The 23737-nt window shown below is 42.7% G+C and overlaps 1 protein-coding gene across 1 annotated transcript in view; it reads right to left on the reverse strand.

The window, feature by feature from the left end:
- The window catches only part of LOC311099389 (collagen alpha-1(V) chain-like), a 140575-nt gene that overhangs the window by 33569 nt on the left and 83269 nt on the right, over positions 1–23737 (reverse strand). The window contains 8 exon segments of the mRNA XM_084140090.1: positions 3575–3649; positions 3909–3971; positions 4584–4625; positions 6559–6615; positions 6693–7151; positions 8281–8673; positions 8964–9077; positions 13865–13996. Of these exon segments, the coding sequence (XP_083996216.1) occupies positions 3575–3649; positions 3909–3971; positions 4584–4625; positions 6559–6615; positions 6693–7151; positions 8281–8673; positions 8964–9077; positions 13865–13996 (1335 nt within the window).

Below are 23737 nucleotides of genomic sequence, written 5' to 3' on the forward strand. Positions count from 1 at the left end.
GTCCACTCCTATACTCCCTGTTCACCCACGACTGCGTGGCTACGCACGACTCCAACACCATCATCAAGTTTGCTGACTACACGACAGTGGTATGCTTGATCACCGGAAACAATTAGACAGCCTACAAGGAGGAGGTCAGTGACCTGGCAGTGTGGTGCCGGGACAACATCCTCTCCCTCAACGTCAGCAAGACCAAGGAGCTGATTGTGGACTACAGGAAACAGCATGCCCCCATCCATATCAACAGAGTCGAGAGCTACAAGTTTCCTCGGTGACCAAATCACTAAGGACTTTAAATGGTCCACTCACACACGCACAGTCATGAAGAAGGCACGACAGCGCCCCTTCCCCCTCAGGAGGTTGAAAAGGTTTGGCATGGGCCCTCAAATCCTCAAAAAGTTATACAGCTGCACAATTGAGAGCATCTTGACTGGCTGCATCACTGCTTGGTATAGCAACAGCACCGCCCTCTATGGCGCTACAGAGGGTCGGTAAGTCTGACACCAACAGGCTCCTGAACAGCTTCTATCCACAAGACATAAGACTGCTAAATAGCTAACAGAATGGCTACACAGACTATCTGAGTTAACCCTTGTATTACATTTTAATTTTTGCACTGTCTCTATGCACACTCACACACATGGACTCTCCAACACACACATAACATGCATACACATTTATACTGACTACACACGCACACTCACATACAATCATAATTTACGCTACTGCTACTCTGTTTATCATATATCCTGATCCCTATACATATCTACTTCTACCACTTCAGTATCCCTGCACATTGTAAATATGGTACTGGAACTGACCCTGTATATAGCTTCTTACTTTCTCGTGTTCTTCTTATTTCTTGTTTTTATTTCTCATGTTTTTGTTCTACCTGATGTTATTTTTAGTGCTACATTGATATTGATTACTGCATTGCTGGGTTTGGAGCTTGCAAGAAAGGCATTTCACTGTACTTGTGCACGTGACATTAAAACTTGAAACTTGAAAATGAAACTAGATGTTGAACTGACATCTGTGCCCAGTGGGATGAAACCCCTGTCCATCTCTGGCAACACAGATGAGGAAAGTTCAGCGCAAGCAGATACAGGTACATGGACAAAGAGACAGACAAGGCAGAGAGTAATATAATAGAGACCCCAACGGGTTTCGAAAATGTCAAGTCAGCTTACAGGCTAAAATAGCTCATCTTCAAAAAGAATGTCTAAATAAATCAAAATATGTATTATTCAAAAAAAGCTATTCTAAAAAACATACATTCAAATTCAGGCTTGTCTTGCATTAAAACTACTCAGTTGCAAAAACCTTAGCTCATACTTAGCTATGGTCCTTTTCCCCATCCACATGCCTATACTGGCATCTAGTGGTGACATGTGCGTAGTGCAACCAGGATTTTCTTTACCAACATCTGGAGTTGAATGATCCAATAGAGATGTGTTTCTGTTGCTGTTACTGTTGGACTGAATAACACAACAGTGGGGAGGGTTTGTACCACAACCGTGACCTTGTTATTATATATATATATAGGGAAAAAATCATATTGAACACAGGATTGCATGAAGCTGGCAAACCTCACTTTCTTCAACACAGTGACATCTCTCTAGCTAGGCTATCTTTCTTAATATTTTTCTCTGTCAATCTTGACAACTGTCAGTCTTTCCCCTTTCTTCCCAGTAAACCTCAAAGTTGATCTCTCTCTCTCTCTCTCTCTCTCTCTCTCTCTCTCTCTCTCTCTCTCTCTCTCTCTCTCTCTCTCTCTCTCTCTCTCTCTCTCTCTCTCTCTCTCTCTCGTTCTTTTGATCTCTCGCTTCATCTTACCCAGTTTACCCTTTTTTTTCTCACTACTACATTCTCTCTCTCCCTCCCCCGGTCTCCCTCTCTCCCAGGTAAACTGTGAGATACACTTTGGAAATTCCTCCATAATACAGTCCCAGGGTGCACAAAATGCTCTGCCAGCACCAAATTTAGTGTAACAATACCAGGGACAAACTAAACTAAATAAAAATCACAATGTCCCTGGAGAGCCTCACCATTCCACCACTCTCAATCAAACCAAACCATGACACAGAAAATCTAACCATGCCCAGAGAGCGAGAGAGCGAGCGAGAGAATGTGACCGATCAGAAACCTGGGGCACAAAAATAGGGTCTTACTGCCTAACTTCCAAGCACACTATCCAACTCTCCACAATCAAACATACCTATATTTGGCCGATTAGACGATTCGATTGAATGTGTTGATATGGCTATTGTTCACAACTACACCTAATAAAAAAAGGTATAATGCATAGCTATAAGGCTGAGTTATAAGGCATGTGGTTGTCCCACCTAGCTATCTTAAGATGTACTAACTGTAAGTCGCTCTAGACAAGAGGGTCTGCTAAATTACTAAAATGTAAGCTCTCATTATGTTTTAACAAAAGGACCACATTTAAAAGGTCCTGTGTTTTACTGTTGCACCTTGACCAGACTAGGCTAAGTTCATGTCCAGACACGTTGGCCTGACACACACAGCTTTCCTAGACGGCTCTCTCCGCTCAGCGGTCTCCTGAGACTTCAGCAGGACATCTGGACAAGTCATCACACTCAGCAGCTGCATCAGCAGCAGGATAAAGCAGAAGACTCAGCAGCAGAAGAAACAGGAAGGCTAGTTATTCACTTTAGCCATAGCAGCTGTGATCACAGGAAGGAACACTTAGACCTACTCTACTTCCTGTCTGAGGCTGGAGGACTTCCTGTAAGACTCCTATATCTGTCAATTGGGCTGGAGTCTGAAGACAAGAGGAAGGTGGCGGCTGGGGGCTGGGGATTGGGGAGTAGTGTGAGGTAGTTATCTCATTAGTAAGAAGGGGAGAAGAGAGGGGAAATGAGGGACAAGGTATAGGGAAGAGAGTGAGTCTGAATGACAGCGGAACCACAGCCTCCTAAAGCTTAAAGCTTCAACTAGGAGGTGCTAGAGTGCTGACCTATAGCAGAGCATTCTCTGATTGGATTATCTATTTATGGGGCAGGACCAGAGAGGAAGAGTATTTGATTCAGAAGGAGACTCCCTCCCTGCATTCCAGAACAGAGATCTCTAAACCCCTCCGACACAATAAAACACACATCACACATAGCTAACTTCATACACAGGTCAGGACACTGTGACCCAAACCCCACAGAACTCTGATTCGATATTAACAGCATTCTACGAAATAAAGGGTTGGATAATGCAATGAAGAGAAGAGAGGATTAGCCTTGTCTGAAGTGCAGACAGCTTGAGAACAGCGTTACAGAAAGGGACATGATTAGGATGGAAGAATTAGAAGAGAGTCTGCCAGACAAAGACAAATACATACACACAATAGCCAACAAGCCAACATAGTATATACAATTATAAACGTACACGTGCATAAACATACAGGTGTTATTACTGAATATTAGACACGGTTCATGTTCTTGATCTATATCTGTCTATTCTTGAAGTGTCAGATAATGTTATTTACTTACAGGCAGCATGGGGACATTATTCTAGGTCAGTGTATTCTAGAACTAGTAGTATAAGAGTATTTACTTACAGGCAGCATGAGGACAGTCCCTGGAGGTCCTGGCAGACCATCAGCACCAGGAAGACCAGCACGACCATTAGGACCCTGAGACAGAGAGATAGAGAAGGGGGTGGGGGATTTACTCCAACAAGGTAAAATGTACACATGTACAAGTTTTGTCAAAACCTGACACATTTGTATTCCTGGCATAATTTACCTGGACTAAACTTTTATAGGTGTTCAGTCACCACAGGTAATGGTGGTGACTGATTGATACCTTGCTGTATATCAATACCTTGATTTATACCTTTTGGTTTTATTGAAACAGTTGCTATGTGATGTGTTTGTGGTCCTTGTCACTCACCCTTTCTCCTGCTTCTCCGGGGCTGCCCGGGGGGCCGGAGGAACCTGGGGGTCCAGGGAGACCCTGTACACAACAATACATATCATCAGACAATGAGGACGGCACACACATACACACACACCATGCAAGCACAAACACACACACAGAATCACAGTCATACACACACACAGCAAAATGCTACTTACGCAGCAACACACAGTTCATTCGGAAAGTATTCAGACCCCTTCACTTTTTCCACATTTTGTTACGTTACAGCCTTATTCTAAAATTGATTAAATTGTTTTATTTCCTCATCAATCTACACACAGTACCCCAACACTTTTTTGGTTACTACATGATTCCATATGTGTTATTTCATAGTTTTGATGTCTTCACTATTATTATACAATGTAGAAAATAGTAGAAATATATATATATATATAGTGTACAAAACATTATGAACACTTGCTCTTATATATATGGAGAGAGAGAGAGAGAGAGAGAGAGAGAGAGAGAGAGAGAGAGAGAGAGAGAGAGAGCAGAGAGAGAGAGAGAGAGAGAGAGAGAGAGAGAGAGAGAGAGAGAGAGAGAGAGAGAGAGAGAGAGAGAGAGAGAGAGAGAGAGAGAGAGAGAGAGAGAGAGAGAGAGAGAGAGAGAGAGAGAGAGAGAGAGAGAGAGAGAGAGAGATTTACTTACTGTTGGGCCTTCAGAACCGGGCGGACCCTCCACCAGCATTCCCTGAAACACACAAACACATCAGAGAGATGGATGGCTGTGTGTGTGTGTGTGTGTGTGTGTGCATGCATGCGCGCGCGTGCGTGTGACTGTGTGTGTGCTACCCTGTGTATTCATTCATTCATTCATATGCATGCATCACTTCAGTATGTGCGCATATGTATACATGTCCAGACGCATTCTGCATATCTACTCTCCATCCAGGAGTGTTGGGTAATGTAATATAAATTGCTGCTTGTCATTTCATTTAGCACTTCACATTAATCTGGGAGGAACCAGCAGAGGGTAAATAATAATCAGGACAAAGTAAGGAGGCTGATGGAACATGTTCAACATGCCCATGGAGCAGGGGACTATGGGTAATGAGAACACAGGAACTCAAGCTGTCCAGGAGATCTATCTCTGTCCAATTTGCTAATGCAAAATTAGAGATGTTCAGGTCACTAGGGGGGTCTCATAGTAAACACTCCTTGTCTCTCTGAACATGACCCTTGCCCACGACTCACTTAAAAACAGCAGCTTTCTATCTCTGTCTCTGTCTCTGCGGTGTGTACTCATAAACACTCACAGATTAGCTCAAGTGTTTTGACAAAGGTATTTAAGGACTTTGTGACAAGAACATGCAAATCCCCTATGTGATGACAATGAAGAATCATTCTTTTTCATCCATTTTGTTTCCTTTGTTGTGGTGACAATGGAAACACATAATGTAGACACAACTAAAGCCTTGGTAGGAATTATGTGATTTCAGCATTTTTTTCTGCAGCCCACATAATCTCATTCAAGCCACATCTATTTTCCAAGTAAAACAAAATAATGTACTGCCCTACTTTTTAACATTCCCAGAGCCATACATGTTCCTTTTTTTTTATGTGTGTTTATGGATAGGTGTGTGTGTGTGGGGTTACTTCACTGTTTTCCTATAGTGTGTCTATCTGTCAAACACTTGGAGTAGATGTATGGGATGTTTGACCCAGGCTTAGAGTGACTGATCACAGCAGTAAACAGATAGAGGAGTGTGTGTATGTGTGAGTAGCCAGGGTGGGGCTGGAAGTGGGCTGGGGGGGGGGGGGATGTCGTCACTGCAGACACATGGAGATTGGACTGGAGGGGGCTCTGCTCATTGTTTAGTTCAAATCTGAACTAGATGGACGACTCACAGGCTCATTCTGGGTGGTAGGACACACACACACACACACACGCTCAGTCACTCACACACAAACACACACACTTAGTGACAACGGTTTAAATGAAGCAGAGGTGGATGATTATAGGGACTCCATTCACTAGATCTGAAGTCATGGGATTCAAAACTCCCTTGACTCAGTTTAGATTGAGGTATTGCATTATGAATATATATTTCTTGATGTGGATGCTTTGGATCACAAGACATTAATTTGCTACCAGTGATGACATTGGCGTACCAGAGACCTATGTAGAGAACTCAAATCCTTGAGGTATAGCCGTGGCTTTAGCTCCTCGGGTTAACACTGTCATGGGTTCAAATCCCAAGTAGGGGCTGGCTACATTCCATCTATGAGGTGTTTATCTCTCTCTCTCTCTCTCTCTCTCTCTCTCTCGCTCTACCCCTCTGTTCCCAGCGGGTCTCTCCCTGGTCAGTGTTTATGCTAGCCCACAGTGTGTTTACACACCAGATGATCATTCACAATCTCTGGATGTAACCATCCTCTAAATGTTTACCCTTTGGACCAGAGGTGGGCCTTGCTGCAGGACACAAAATGACGATGCAGAGGGCCGAGACCAGTGTGTTTGTGTTATATGACTCTCAATCAGTGATGTGTGATATTTCATGGCTTGGATGTGAAATACACACTCTCACACTGACACACACACACACACATGTTTAACACACTCTCACACTGACACACACACACACACACGTGTGAAACACACACATAGGAGAAATTATACTCACAGGCTCAATGATAGCAGGCTCTCCCTTCTGCCCCTTCTCTCCTCGAGACCCATCAACCTGCAGATGACACCATCATCATCAACATCATCATCATCACCACCGTCGTCATCATCACCACCATCAGTCATAATTACCTGTCCATAGTATTCATCTGTCTCTGCCGGCAGCACCTTTTCCTCCTGTCCATCGTAGTCCAGGTCTCCATAGCCATAATCTTCGTCCCCGTACTCAGAGATGGACTCCTCCTTAAACCCAACACCCTCCAGATCAGTGTAATCTCCCTCAATAGCCACACCCTGGCCCCCTGCTCCCCCTCTGGCTCCGGCTCCGGCTCCGGCTCCGGCTCCAGCTCCTGCCCCAGCGCTCGCCGCCCCGCCTCCGGCGCTGGCAGATCCACCCACAGAGACGGAACCGCCCCCAACGGAAACAGAACCAACCCCGACCGATACGGATCCGCCACCAGCACCCATTTCGACAGTACTGCTGGTTCTACTGCCGCGGTCACCTCCGCCGACACTGTACTCATCCTCCTCTCCCTCTCCATAGGACAGGTCATAGCCCTCGCCATAGTTCTCATCGTAGGCTGTTGCAACCTGAGAGACCAGAGAGGAAAGGATACAGAAGTGCGATGCAATGAGAATAGTACACTGGCACACAATGACAGATAACTACAATCATCTTATCCTCCTGCAATAGCTGCTTTCCACACGTGTAGTTCTATGTGAGTATACATGCTGGGTTAAAAACAACCCAGCGCTGGGTAAATAGTGGACACAAGACATGTTGGGTTATTTTGGCTTAGTAAGGGCGTGGATTTAATATATATTTTTGTCCAACTGTGAGAGTAAATGTATTTCCACACCCCCAATAGGCCACGCCTCCTGAAAAAAGCCTATGGATCACATTAAAAAATACCCATTATACTGTAGCCTATAGTCCAGGGTTTCCCAAACTCAGTCCTGGGGCCCACCTTGGGTGTACGTTTTGGTTTTTACTCTAGCACTACACAGCTGATTCAAATAACCAACTCATCATCTAGCTTTCATTATTTGAATCAGCCGTGTAGTGCTAGAGTAAAAACCAAAACGTGCACCCAAGGGGGGCCCCAGGACCAAGTTTTGGAAACCCTGTAGGGCCTATACAACGGGTCAACCGAGCATGAAAGTGAATATAAACCCAAGTAATAAATTAAGCCATGTTTGGGTAATAAGGTGATTTTCAGAAGGCATGGCCTATTGGCGGTGTGGCTTAAATATAGTTATTTTTGGCCACCAGTGAGAGTAAATATAATTCATGTTCACTGCAAATGAAATGTATCCTAAAATATTTTTGCACATTACATAATCTAATATAACATTAATAACATTATTAGAATACATTTTAAAACAGTGGTAACTCTCCCAACATTGGGACATGCCTAGGCACTTGAGAAACTCATAGTCTTGGGAAAGACTCACAAATGCTACAAAAGTGCTCAACAGACAGATGAACCGGAATGAAATTACACTCACGGGTGGCCAAAAAGAACTATATGAAAGCCACTCCTCGAGTCTTCTGATCTGACCCAGTGAGTCATAGCTCAATAACCCAGCATCAATAACCCAACAACCCAACTGAGTGACCCAACTGGCTGTGTCAAAATAACCCTGCGTGTGTCCAATATTTACACAAAATTGATTATTTTTACCCAGCATTTTTTTGTTTGTGATGATGATAACTCACTGAGGTCTTGTTGCGTGTGATGGTGACTCCTCCACTAGTGGTGATGACCTTCTCAATCTCTGCCCCCGTGCCCAGGTCAACCTTTGACCCCAACCCCAAGTCCAGCTCCACCCCTGCGCCCGTCCCCATGCTGCTACTGCTGATGGTGACCCTGCGAGTGACGTCGGGCACTGCCGTCGACTCGTCGTAGTACGTCTCATAGTTGCCGTAACTTTCCGTATCGTAGTTGTCGTAACGGCTGGTGTCCTCTCCAGCTCCAGCAGCAGCGGCGGCTTCAGCAGTGGCGGTACTGGTCAACACTTTGCCCTCGGCTCCCTGACTGGCTGTCTGCCTTACTGATGACGCCACCTCTTTGACGGAGGTGACGACACGGCCGCTCTCTGGCACGGACACCTGGAGAGGAAAACAACGCAATGTTAGAAGGACATACTGTAGCCTATACAACTGGCCGTAACAACGGCTTTGTTTAATGTTATTAATTTACATTAACCTGAGTTAGAGAAAAGCTTTTCACAGGGAGATCTGGCCAAGAAAGCATACTCAGCTAGCATCAACAGCAATCATCAACAACAATCACTACGTAATAAGACAAGGGATGAGGATGGGGGAGGGTCTGAAGTCCCACTCCCACCATGCTAAACTGGAGAGAGACGGTAGTCCTTCAAATGGACAGGGGACAGTACTTTTGCGTCTTCCGTGGCAAGTCCAGCTGCTTCGTCCGTCTCAGTCTCAGAAGGCTTCCCATCCATGTCCTCATAGTAAGGATACTCATAGTAGTAGCTGTCCTCCTCTGTGTTCTGTACAATACAGGGAATTATGAAACGGTTAGTTCCGGCCAAGCAATCGGATTGGTCAAAAGTGCGTTCCAGCACTGGTGTTATTGAGCACAACACCACGGCTAGCACAACACCACAGCTAGCAATAATATATACGAGAGGGTGTGCGTTATGGCGATTATTGGCCGACAGAACTCGCGGCTCGTTTCTAGCGACCGCATCATGTCGTTCCAATAATCACCATAATGCACACCCTCTCGTATATTCTTGCTTTCATCGATAATGGTTGAAAATGATAAGACAGACAGAGAGAGAGAGAGAGAGAGAGAGAGAGAGAGAGAGAGAGAGAGAGAGAGAGAGAGAGAGAGAGAGAGAGAGAGAGAGAGAGAGAGAGAGAGAGGAGAGAGAGAGAGAGAGAGAGGAGAGAGGAGAGGGAGAGGGAGAGAGGAGAGGGAGAGGGAGAGAGAGAGAGAGAGAGAGAGAGAGAGAGAGAGAGAGAGAGAGAGAGAGAGAGAGAGAGAGAGAGAGAGAGAGAGAGAGAGAGAGAGAGAGAGAGAGAGAGAGCGAGAGAGAGAGAGAGAGAGACATTGCCAAATTCACAAAGTCTCTTGTTCACTGCATCAAATCACTCTTTAAATTTGGATACATATTCAATCTATGTACAGTATCTGCATTTAACAAATGCATCATTCACTTTACTTTTGCTATGATTTTCTTGTCATTAATAACAAAACAATTAATGATCACTAAATCATACTGCTCAAAACTGATAACTACTTAACCAAAATGATGTAGTGCATAGTTAACGTATATAGTTTGATAACTGGTGAGAACTGTAAAATTCTATATTTTTACCTCATAAATGTATCAATTTCACATACATTTATGTTGGAAGGTAAAACCAAATCATATATAGATGTGGCTGTAAATACTACATCATCATTCTCCATTAGCCAGTGTGCTTCAATAGGACAAAGTGGAAAGAGTGATGTGTGCTCACTATATGTGCTACCATTTAGATTTTTTATTTATTTTACCTTTATTTAACTAGGCAAATTCTTATTTACAATGACGGCCTACCCCGGCCAAACCCGGATGACCCTTGGCAAATTGTGCGCCGCCCTATGGGACTCCCAATCATGGCCAGGTTGTGATACAGTCTGGAATCGCACCAGGAGGTCAGGATCAGTCCAGTCAGGATCAGGGTAGGGTGGGGGGGGTAAGAGGGGCCACGAGGGGAGAGCGGGTTGGAGGGTTCTAAGAGGGGATAATGGGGTGAGGTGGTACAAGGGAGATCAGGAGTGAAGGTTTTTAAGAAGGGAAGGTAGGCAGGAGTGGGGTTCACTTCCATTTTATGCTTGCTTACTTAACTTGCTTATGGCGGTGCAATGTACCGAATGATGGCATGCCATAGCTCTCTGTCACAGAGCTCATTTTATCTGTGAGCTCTTCTCCATATTAGCCTTATTATTGGAATATGATCATGAACAAACCCGAAACAAGTCAGAAACATGTTTGAGGTATGTGTTTGTGACCGTAACATTTGACTCTGGTTTGGCTGTACTTGTAGAACCACGGTTCTCTTATGTCAGGGTAAACTGGTTCCCTTTGGTTCTTGATCAGGGCCGGCGTTAGCCTTTTGGGTGCCTAAGAAAAATGTATGTTTTAAAGTACATTTCCTGCAATTCTACACATTTTGCCAATGAGCCGGAGAGAAAATGTTGCAATTACAGTTGAAGTCGGAAGTTTACATACACCTTAGCCAAATACACAATTTTCACAATTCCTGACATTTAATCCTAGTAAAAGTTCCCTGTTTTAGATCAGTTAGGATCACCAATTTATTTTAAGAATGTGCAATGTCAGAATAATAGTAGAGAGAATGATTTATTTCAGCTTTTATTTCTTTCATCACATTCCCAGTGGGTCAGAAGTTTACATACACAATTAGTATTTGGTAGCATTGCCTTTACATTTTTTTACTTGGGTGAAACGTTTCAGGTAGCCTTCCACAAGCTTCCCACAATAAATTGGGTGAATTTTGGCCCATTCCTCCTGACAGAGCTGGTGTAACTGAGTCAGGTTTTTAGACCTCCTTGCTCGCATACGCTTTTTCAGTTCTGCCCACACATTTTCTATAGGATTGAGGTCATGGCTTTTTGATGGACACTCCAATACCTTGAATTTGTTGTCCTTAAGCCATTTTGCCACAACTTTGGAAGTATGCTTGGGATCATTGTCCATTTGGAAGACCCATTTGCGACCAAGCTATAACTTCCTGACTGATGTCTTGAGATGTTTCTTCAATATATCCACATAATTTTCCTTCCTCATGATGCCATCTATTTTGTGAAGTGCACCAGTCCCCCCTGCAGAAAAGCACCCCCACAGCATGATGCTGCCACCCCCGTGCTTCACGGTTGGGATGGTGTTCTTCGGCTTGCAAGCATTCCCCTTTTTCCTCCAAACATAACGATGGTCATTATGTCCAAACAGCTCTATTTTTGTTTCATCAGACCAGAGGACATTTCTCCAAAAAGTACGATCTTTGTCCCCATGTGCAGTTGCAAACCGTAGTCTGGCTTTTTTATGGCGGTTTTGGAGCAGTGGCTTCTTCCTTGCTGAGCGGCCTTTCAGGTTATGTCGATATAGGACTCGTTTTACTGTGGATATAGATACTTTTGTATCTGTTTCCTCCAGCATCTTCACAAGATCCTTTGCTGTTGTTCTGGGATTGATTTGCACTTTTCACACCAAAGTCTGTTCATCCTTCCTGAGCATAATGACGGCTGCGTGGTCCCATGGTGTTTATACTTGAATACTATTGTATGTACAGATGAACGTGGTACATTCAGGCATTTGGAAATTGCTGAAGGATGAACCAGACTTGTGGAGGTCTACATGTTATTTTCTGAGATTTCTATAGATTTTCCCATGATGCCCAGCAAAAAGGCACTGAGTTTGAAGGTAGGCCTTGAAATACATCCACAGGTACACCTCCAATTGACTAAAATGATGTCAATTAGGCTATCAGAAGATTCTAAAGTCATGACATAATTTTATGGAATTTTCCAAGCTGTTTAAAGGCACAGTCAACTTAGTGTATGTAAACTTCTGACCCACTGGAATTGTGATACAGTGAATTATAAGTGAAATAATCTGTCTGTAAACAATTGTTAGAGAAATTACTTGTGTCATGCACAAAGTAGATGTCCTAACCGACTTGCCAAAACTATAGTTTGTTAACAAAAAAATGTGTGGAGTGGTTGAAAAACAAGTTTTAATGACTCCAACCTAAGTGTATGTAAACTTCCAACTTAATAATAATAATAATAATAATATGCCATTTAGCAGACGCTTTTATCCAAAGCGACATACAGTCATGCGTGCATACATTTTTTTTTGTGTATGGGTGGTCCCGGTGATCGAACCCACTACCTTGGCGTTACAAGCGCCGTGCTCTACCAGCTGAGCTACAGAGGACCAACTTCAACTGTATATTAATTTTGCCATGGTGCAGAAATACATATTCTACCCATTTTGCTGGCTTATGTCATATCAATGATATCTGAGTGAGAGTGACTAACCTAATCAATGGGGACTCCCTGGAGGTCAGGGCCCCTGTGCGCGTACCCTGTGTGCCCGATCGGTATTCAACCTTGATTACTACAAGTTTAGATAACTGGCTAGACTAACTTACCAGTCAAAAAATTGTTAGCTGACATGGCTAAGTGAGTGACTGTCAGTGACTGACAAAACCAACCAAATATCGAACTTGCACGTTGTGTATTCTACTATTCTAACTCTCAACAGTAATTTGTGACCCCGACTGAGTCCCTAGTGGCCGGGGGCCCTAAGCGACCAGTTATGCCGCTTATGCCTGCAGCCGGCCCTGTTCTTGATGGCTCCAGATGGGGTGAGATGAGGTACAGGAGCAGTGGTTGGGCACACTATGGTTCTGGTTCTCTCCCTGACTACTCCCCGTCCATAAGAAGGGTGATATCACCACTTCAACTGGAATGAGTCCAAGGGCGTGGTTGGTTAGCTTGTTGAATTAATGTCCTTTTCCTCCGGAGGATCAAGCCTTCCCACGCCAAGGTAGGAAAGCAGAGTTGTTTAATAGAATGGGGGCAGATATACTGTTGAAGGACAATCTCCATTCAGCATAGAATATGGAGATACAGGCTTAGGCAAGTACTCTGCCATGCCTGCATATTTGATCTACTCTATCACTGCATAGCAGATTCAACCCTGTTGGTTTCCCCAGCACTCAGCACTTTCTCTCTGGCAGACTTCAGCGTTTTTCCCCTCAGCCATGCAGCTCTTTTTTTCTTTCCAGCAGTTTGTCCAACAGACGCTACCTGATCCCTAATCAAAGAGCTGCTTATGGATGAAGAGATAAAGGAATACCATGCCTCAGGGTATATGAAGGTGTTTGATATAATGTACAGAACTCCCTGACTGTTTGAACCTGGAGCTGGTTTAGAGGTTCATTGGTTAGCCTTTCTGTTATTGCTAGATCAGGTACTCCTCCTTAGGCCCTAAAGGACCCACCCTGACCAATAGTTGCCCTTAACCTCTGCTTGTCCAAAAATTAGCACTTTATTAAATAGTGTATTATCTTGTTGTTAAACTTCTCAAGCCGACACAGACTTCCACCTGTTGACAATTACCCTGAGACATGAGAAGAGAGAGACTCACCTGAAATGAAGGATAGAGTATATAAAACATACTCTAAACATACTGTAAACATGGATAGAAACAGGATGGCGGAGAACAGAAGAGTGTGGAGGGATGAAGTGACTCACGTATTCGTCTGTGTTGGGGTCCTGGGCCTGGGGCTGCTCTGGGACAGGGACCTCACAGTCGGGGCTGTAGTGCTCGCAGTAGTCATAGGCAGCACGGTGATCGGCTACAATCAGCAGCTGCTGGATGTCTCCCTGGAAACACACAGGGAAAAGGAATTCAGGAAACAACAGTAATCAGGAAGTAAAAACAGATAAAAAATAAACAAACAAACAAGAAAATAAACAAGTCTAAAAAAAAATACAGTGGTTAGCCGTGAACTCAATGAAAACGGGGGCGTCCTGCAGGCTGAACATAAACTGCTAGAACTAGGTCAAGGCACTGGGATATGGATGAGGTAACAAATGATGTATATACTGTAAACCCTGGATTGCTGATGCTATGTATTGGCCATTGAGAGGCTTTTAAGCCACCGGTCGGCCATATTGGCACTACCCAGTGGGAGTGGTTCTCTATACAGTGGGGATAAAAAGTATTTAGTCAGCCACCAATTGTGCAAGTTCTCCCACTTAAAAAGATGAGAGAGGCCTGTAATTTTCATCATAGGTACACGTCAACTATGACAGACAAATTGAGAAAAGAAAATCCAGATAATCACATTGTAGGATTTTTAATGAATTTATTTGCAAATTATGGTGGAAAATAAGTATTTGGTCACCTACAAACAAGCAAGATTTCTGGCTCTCACAGACCTGTAACTTCTTCTTTAAGAGGCTCCTCTGTCCTCCACTCGTTACCTGTATTAATGGCACCTGTTTGAACTTGTTATCAGTATAAAAGACACCTGTCCACAACCTCAAACAGTCACACTCCAAACTCCACTATGGCCAAGACCAAAGAGCTGTCAAAGGACACCAGAAACAAAATTGTAGACCTGCACCAGGCTGGGAAGACTGAATCTGCAATAGGTAAGCAGCTTGGTTTGAAGAAATCAACTGTGGAAGCAATTATTAGGAAATGGAAGACATACAAGACCACTGATAATCTCCCTCGATCTGGGGCTCCACGCAAGATCTCACCGCGTGGGGTCAAAATGATCACAAGAACGGTGAGCAAAAATCCCGGAACCACACGGGGGGACCTAGTGAATGACCTGCAGAGAGCTGGGACCAAAGTAACAAAGCCTACCATCAGTAACACACTACGCCGCCAGGGACTCAAATCCTGCAGTGCCAGACGTGTCCCCCTGCTTAAGCCAGTACATGTCCAGGCCCGTCTGAAGTTTGCTAGAGTGCATTTGGATGATCCAGAAGAGGATTGGGAGAATGTCATATGGTCAGATGAAACCAAAATATAACTTTTTGGTAAAAACTCAACTCGTCGTGTTTGGAGGACAAAGAATGCTGAGTTGCATCCAAAGAACACCATACCTACTGTGAAGCATGGGGGTGGAAACATCATGCTTTGGGGCTGTTTTTCTGCAAAGGGACCAGGACGACTGATCCGTGTAAAGGAAAGAATGAATGGGGCCATGTATCGTGAGATTTTGAGTGAAAACCTCCTTCCATCAGCAAGGGCATTGAAGATGAAACGTGGCTGGGTCTTTCAGCATGACAATGATCCCAAACACACCGCCCGGGCAACGAAGGAGTGGCTTCATAAGAAGCATTTCAAGGTCCTGGAGTGGCCTAGCCAGTCTCCAGATCTCAACCCCATAGAAAATCTTTGGAGGGAGTTGAAAGTCTGTGTTGCCCAGCGACAGCCCCAAAACATCATTGCTCTAGAGGAGATCTGCATGGAGGAATGGGCCAAAATACCAGCAACAGTGTGTGAAAACCTTGTGAAGACTTACAGAAAACGTTTGACCTGTGTCATTGCCAACAAAGGGTATATAACAAAGTATTGAGAAACTTTTGTTATTGACCAAATACTTATTTTCCACCATAACTTGCAAATAAATTCATTAAAAATCCTACAATGTGATTTTCTGGATTTTTTTTTCTCATTTTGTCTGTCATAGTTGACGTGTACCTATGATGAAAATTACAGGCCTCTCTCATCTTTTTAAGTGGGAGAACTTGCACAATTGGTGGCTGACTAAATACTTTTTTCCCCCACCTTAGGAATGAATGGAATTCTACCTTATTTAAATTAAATGTTTCATGGACAAATTACATGTATTTAAGTATTTTTTGTTGTAGTGGGGACAGTAAGTATGCATTAATGTGTCTGTAAGAAAGTATGCATTAATGTGTCTGTGATAGAATAAACATGTGAAAAACAAATGTAGACATTAATAATTAATAAAGGACAAATTACATGTATTTAAGTATGTTTTGTTTGGCACTAGTAGAGTAGCTATATAGCTATATAAACCTTGCCCCTCTGCAAACACGCCTTCTCCTATGTTGGTTACAAGGCGGTACTTATTTAAATTAGGTACGAGAATATCATGTTACTATTGCTGTATTAAAATGAGAGTTAGGATGATGTCACCCTATCCCCTTAATAATCCCACCTACTGAATCCAAGTGTTTGACATGGGTGAGGGGACCAGTAACTTTATGATCAAACTTTATCAATGTAGAAGCAACAGTAATTTTTCATACTTTGATCTGGTTTCATTCAAATACAGTATAATCTAATTTCAAGAAAAACATTAGAAAAACACATGTAGTCGCTGCTAGTTTGGAAGCCTTTGTTAACGCCTCTAGAAGTGCAAGTGACATAAAACATCAAATATTCATTAATATTCTGTAATGTTTGTAAACACTTTACCTAGCAGCCAATGTTCTTGCACCAATCCCTTTTTTTTTACAATATAATAAAGTCAATTTTACAGTATTGTACTGTGTGTCATTACACAGTACTTGCTTTGATCCCATATTTATATTACAGTAGGTGTACTGTAATATGAAATACAGATTTTACTTGCCACCGAGCTGCCTGTAAGCTACTGTCAAAATCACGGTAACCCCTTTACAGTGGACATACATATTTACAAATATCTTCACAGGGTGATGTTTCTATTAATTAAAAACACAAACAGTTTGTTCTTAACATTAAATGTTTTGAAAAAGGCTTTCTTAAATTCAATTTCTATAGGTAAATTATTCCAGTCAGTTGGGCCTTTGTATCTCAAAAGATCTCACTCCAACCTCATGATGTACCCTTGTAATTTGTAATTGCTGCTGTTGTTGAAAGAACAATAGCAGTGTGTGGGTAAAATCACTGGGGAAGCCTAGCCAGGAATAATTGCGTTGTTTGCTCTTTAACCCATTCGTTCATACGCCACCGTGATATAACTCCTGAGTGGCGCAGTGGTCTAAGGCACTGCATCGCAGTGCTAACTGTGCCACTAGAGATCCTGGTTCGAATCCAGACTCTGTCGCAGCCGGCCGCGACCGGGAGACTCATGGGCGGCGCACAATTGGCCCAGCGTCGTCTAGGGGAGTAGCCGGCAGGGATGTAGCTCAGTTGATAGAGCATGGCGTTTGCAACGCCAGGGTTGTGAGTTCGATTCCCACGGGGGGCCAGTATAAAAAAAATATAACTGTAAGTCGCTCTGGATAAGAGCGTCTGCTAAATGACTAAAATGTAAATATACAATAAGGCCGAGACAACAAAAAGACAATAGTCACACAGTGGGGGAATAATTTCAACCACACATACGTTTGTTTCATCACAAAGACGGAGAGCAACATCTGTCTGGTGAAGTGTCCACTAAGCAAATATTGCATGTAACAAACAGTTACATGACCTACAACATCGTCAAGCAAGTTAATGTTCTGACATTTGTACTAAACAACTTCTGATTTAGAACCACAGAGACTTACAGCAAGTCAGCACAACGAAAACAGGAGCACTGCCTCCCCTATTCCAGAACCATTTCAACTTAAAAATGTAAACATCATCAAATCAACTAGGCTATATATGATTAGTGTAATACAGTGAAAACAAACTTAGATACCCCCCAAAAATAAATATTATGTGGCTGTCTATGGCACTGATTTGTGTGTATGTGTGTGTGTGTGGGCACGTAAGTAGAAAAAACATATTGTTGACTCACCCTACTTGTAGACTAGATGAACACTTGCCAGAAAATACTGACCCTAACGTTACACTTGTTTACACTGAGCTGCACTGAGGTCGGAATGCAATCATGGTTACATTAAGACACTGTGGACCCGGCGCGAGACATGGATCGGAAATCGTACCTCAATGCAAGGATGGGCTATGCCACTGTACTCCAAATGTTACCTTTATCCACACTGATACATTGAGAATATTTAAATAATTATAGTTTTCAGGAAAAACTGCCCTTTTAGTTCTCATGCTAGCTAGCAGTAGCCACCACAGCCATTTTGGAATGGCAGTATCAGCCAATCAGCTCCTTTGTTGTTCAACGCAACGTGCCATTCCATAATGTCTGATGTGGCTACTGCTAGCTAGCAAGACAACGAAAAGGGCAGTTTTCCGGGAAAACTGGTAGTATTACAATGTTCTCGATGGAGCAGTGTGGGTAAAGGTAAAATTTGGAGTATAGTGGCATATCCCATCCCTGCATTGAGGTATGTTTCCGACCCATGTCTCGCGCCGGCTCCACGGTGTCTTAATGTAAACATGATTGCTTTCCGACCCCAGTGCATCTCAGTGTAAACAAGTTTAACGGTAGGGTCGGTATCTTCTGGCAAGATCAACACAAATGCCATCCCCCTCTGTTGGCAAAACGGTCTATGACTGTCATACAGTAGCACACACTTTTAGTTGTTTATGTTCTACCTGGCTACAATGCTTGCTAGCCTAACTTCATCACATGAGCAACAATGAACCAGCTAAGTTAACTAGCTAGTTAGTTAATGTGAGCCTACTACATCTAGGCTACATATTGAACTTCAATCATCTCAGGCCATAGGCACAATGTATGAATTTATGGTTAGATCAGAATTGCCTTTATAATCATTGGCCTGTACGGAGAATTAAGTAGAAACACCAAGTCCAAATCCCCATCTTCATTCATGGCTTAGGAAAGGGCCAATTTAGCTAGCTAGCTACTGCAGGACAACAACACGTCACAAGCAGACCAGAAACATAATTATTTTTCGGACAACAACGTTTTGCTTTTAATTTGATTTGATTGGTGTGATGCCAAATCCAAACAGGTCTCCCTTGGGGGGCGTTTTTCTGTGCCAGGAACACCCACAGTTTTTTTTTTATTTTTTTTTTTATCAACGGCGGCCAAATGCTTGCTGGCATCAATCAATCAAATGCTATGGCGGCAACATGTCATACTCTTTTTATCCAGACAGCATCAGATACATGGGCTACACATACTGAGACAGAAGGGCTCTGTTTCCCTCGCTCTAATGATTTATCCTGTCAGATAGATACAGCTAATCGGGAATTGAAGTAAAATTATGAAAACACAGAGAGACGAAAGAGAAATTGTTGTATATATTTATATTTATGTAAGATACCGAACAGTACCATGTGAGATTATATGTGTACTTCTGAAGGCATATTATGTGTATTGATATTTTTGTAGCCCTGAGAACAATAATATACCCTAACGTACCCTTTTTTCTGAGAGTGTATGGAGACGACATGAGCCGACCTGCTCTGACACATATATCTAATGAACATGATGTTTTACAGAGAGAGAGGAAGGGTGGGAGAGAGAGAGAGAGAGAGAGAGAGAGAGAGAGAGAGAGAGAGAGAGAGAGAGAGAGAGAGAGAGAGAGAGAGAGAGAGAGAGAGAGAGAGAGAGAGAGAGAGAGAGAGAGAGAGCACGGTTCAGCAGGATCACCAGGCTGCATAGGGAGTTGCGTGTGAGTGTTTCATCCTTGACAATACTTGTACCTCAACTATACAGTACACTTTCCAAGCCAACACTAACAACAGATATCAATAAATCAACACCGATAAAAACATGAACACACAAACCATGATGTAACATGTTAAACACTGCTATAAACCACACATAACATTTCCTCACAAATGCCTGCAAGCCATTGCCTCAGAAACATAACACTGCCATCAAATCATGTTTTTAATCAATGCACAGTATGTACACATCCAAATATGTATACAACTATAAAATCTCCTCATAATTAAAACAAATATTTTGAGATGATTTCAGAAGTTCATTAACTCCATCTGCCAGAAGTTTGAAATTATTGCATGAAGAATCTTTATTACTTACAGAGAGTATTTGTCACTTGTGGTCCAACCAACAACAGTTTGCTGAAAAACATTGATCTGAAGCTCTCAACTCTAACATTACTTGTTTCAGATGCGTCGTGATTCATGCACAACACCACAGTCCAATATTGTTTCCTGTTGTTTTCTGGCTGGTGTCTGTCTTCATGACGGATGAAAGAGAAACAAACTAGGACTCTGTCTTCCAGAAGAATTGCTCTGCTAAAGCCATTACACACCATGGCTACTCCAGCATCATGCTCAAGGCTCTCAGGATACCCAGGCCATTTGGGCTGTTTGGAAGTTAGAAGCAAAAACAGCCACCTGTAAGATATTAAGTGTTGGTGATGGAAAAGTGTTGGACCAAGTCAGGTTTGTTTCTCAGACCCTTATGGACTGAACTGGAATGCTGACCAAACTGATCCTGTGTCAGTACTTAGATGTCAATCGGTCTGTCTGTGTCTCTACACTCTCAGAAAAAAAGGGTTCCAAAAGGGTTCTTTGTGGAGGGATACGGTTCTACCAAGAACAGTTTTGATCTGAAGAACCCTTTTTGGAACACAGGGGTTCTTTGTAAAGCAAAGGGTTCTACCTAGAACCTTGACCATCCTGAGAACTGTTTTTGGAAGAAAGGGTTATTTGATGATTCTTTGGAAGGCAAGAAAAGTTCTACATAGAGCCATACATCATATTTCCCAGTATGCTCTATTGCCGGGTGATTTTTTGAATTGTTTGTTTTAATATCTGTGTTTTTGCATGCACATTTATTGGTTGATTAATTTTATGCTACACAAAGATAAATAACATAAATGTTTCTAAACTAATCCAATCTGTTAGTAGTTAGATTTATTGCACCTGTTACTGGGATGGTTGTTCCAGTTTAGATGATTGAGGTAGTCTGAATATTCAATCTGCCCTACCCTGGCAGTCATTCTGAATGTTGTTGGAGCTCCTAACTTTGGCTTGATTTCAATAGGAATTACACATCACTTTGCAAGCCAGCATAATGTTACTTGCAGGCCTGATATGGTCTGTAAACCCGAAGTTTCCTAACACCACTGTGTTAGAGTATAACTGGGCCCTCAGAGAAAGGCCTTATGATATATGCAATTATTGTCATAAAGAATTAGATTTTTAAGGCTGGTGGAACCGTTCATGGACAGTTCTAGGAAGAACCCTCCAAAGATAAAATGGTTCTCAGTAGAACTCTTCATAGAGGGTTGTAGGCAGAACCCTTCATAGAGGGTTCTAGGTAGAACCATACACAAGGGGTTCTATAAAGAACCATACATAGAGAGTTCTAGGTAGAACCATTTGCAAAAGGTTTTACCTAGCACCAAAAAGGTTCCCCTATGGGGACAAACCGAAGAACCCTATATGGTTCTACTTAGCAACTTTTTTTCTAAGAGTGTAGAGTATCTTTGATTCACAGCTGCTCTAGAGTGAAAGTTTAAAATGGCTGCCCATTAGCTTAGCGAAAACGCAATAAAATGAAATTGAGACCATTCAGGGGGCACCAGGGGGATGTGACTAGATGCTTTCCCTTCCACATCTCATGCTTCCTCCCCCGTTTCCCTCCCCCAGGGTATCAGGACGGGACGGTGCCAGACCACACGTGGCACGATCCTCAGTTTACCCAGATAGAACGCTTAATCATACACTTACAGACGCTGAGAACATCGCTGGAGCAATAAGAACACCACCACAGAGCAAAACACAAACACACACACACACAATACATACACGTCTCCATACAGGTAACATGGAAAGCTGTGGCGTTTTACAATATTTCGCTGGGAAAAGCTGATGCGTGTGTTTGATTGCAGTGCTATGGAGAGCCAAAGCCCCTGAGGGAGGAGAGAGAAAGCACTGGCATTTGTCATCATCTCTGTATTGAACTGTGCTGAACCATACTGTACACCCAGTTCCAGCTGGAGCTGAAGGTTAAACTCTAAGGTAATCAACAGAAGTCTACCGCCATAAGCCAGTAACCACCAGGCAAGACACAAGCCCAGGAGGTAAGCTTAGCTTAGCTTAAACCCCATAGACAGTAGATCCTTTTAAAGAACCATATGGGACCGAGATAGGATGTGTCCTATTCTCTATGTAGAGATGCTGGATCTTAATTTGAGCCAGTTTGCTACAGCAGGAAAATAATCCTGCAGCAACAGGAAATGATGTGGATTATAATTAATGGACATTTTTGTAGTGGTTGATACAATTTTCACTACACACAAAAAAATGATGGTTCTAAGATGGAGGTTATTTGGCTTGTAACCATAGCGGAAACCTTTTTGGTGCTATATACAGTAAAATCCTTTGATTGAAGGTTCAATAAAGAACAATTGCTCATAAGGTTCTAAATGGAACCTGTATCAAATCAAATCAAATTTTATTGGTCACATACATGTGTTTAGCAGATGTTATTGCGGGTGTAGCGAAATGCTTGTACGGTGCTATAAAGAACCCTAAGGTTCGATAAAGAGCCATTAAAAAATTGTCTATACAGCACCAAAAAAGGGTTCCGCTATGGTTACAACCTTTTTTTATGGTTCTTTATAGAACCTTTATGGAGAACGGTTCTATAAAGAACCATTTTCAATCTGAAAGGTTCTTTGTAGATCCTTTTAAAGAACCATACAGGTTTCTATTTTTTTGTTGGTCAGCCTTATAACATTGCTACAATTCCATAGGTGTTATTATTGTGTTCATTGACAAGTTGAATCAAGTGTGTTACCGCTGCAACAGCTTGGGGTCCCTGGGGAGACAATTGAGAACCACTGACTGATTTAGACAACCATTCTCAAGTGACACTAGGCAATTTATGAGTCTTTCACAAGACACCATCACTGGCCATAGTCATATATAACAAGTAATGGCATAACACAACACATTAGATAAACTGGAATGACACTCAAGAGCGGTGAGAAAACCACATCTCAAAATATTCGAATGAGCCACCTCCCCTACATTTTAATTATCACCAAAAGAGCAAAGAACCCTTTTGTGAACTGTAAATAATCATTGAAGAGCTCAAAGGGTTCTTTGAGTCATTATCACCCTTCCCAACGAACCCTTGAGGAACTCTCATTTTTTAGTGTGTAGGGCAAAACAAGTCAGAAATTTCGAAAAGTGGAGAATTCTCAGCAACAAAAGAGTGATTCAGTTAAAATCCTATGGGCACTGGTCAAAAGTAGTGCACATAATATAGAGAATAGGTTTCCATTTGGGACGTACCTTGGTCTCTTTATTACAGAAAGGCCCAGCCAAGTGTTGCATAAACTGGCAGTACAAAGACTTCTGGTGGATGTCATTGGTACACTCCCCAGGTGTACACTCATATTGCTCCTTATATCGCCTGCTGCCAAAAAGTTAATATTCAATGTAGACCAAAAGTTTTCAATGGATTTCTTTCTCTGGCCTTAACCAAGCCTTCACCAAACCACCATATATCAATGTGATGTCAGTGGGCATTGGCATTAGCACTGCAGCTGAACTAATACAGTGTTGGGGGATGTTCAATGGAGTCGTACTGTATGTATGGCTATGCAGAGTCAGTAGTTGTGGATTCCTTCAGTGTACTCTCTGGCGGCAGGTAGCTTAGTGGTTAAGAGCGTTGTGCCAGTAACCAAAAGGTCGCTGGTTCTAATCCCCGAGCCTACTAGGTGAAAAATCTGTCGATGTGCCCTTGAGCAAGGCACTTCACCCTAATTGCTCCTGTAAGTCGCTCTGGATAA

This window comes from Coregonus lavaretus (genome assembly GCF_964263955.1).
Source record: "Coregonus lavaretus genome assembly, chromosome: 24".
Classification (NCBI taxonomy): domain Eukaryota; kingdom Metazoa; phylum Chordata; class Actinopteri; order Salmoniformes; family Salmonidae; genus Coregonus; species Coregonus lavaretus.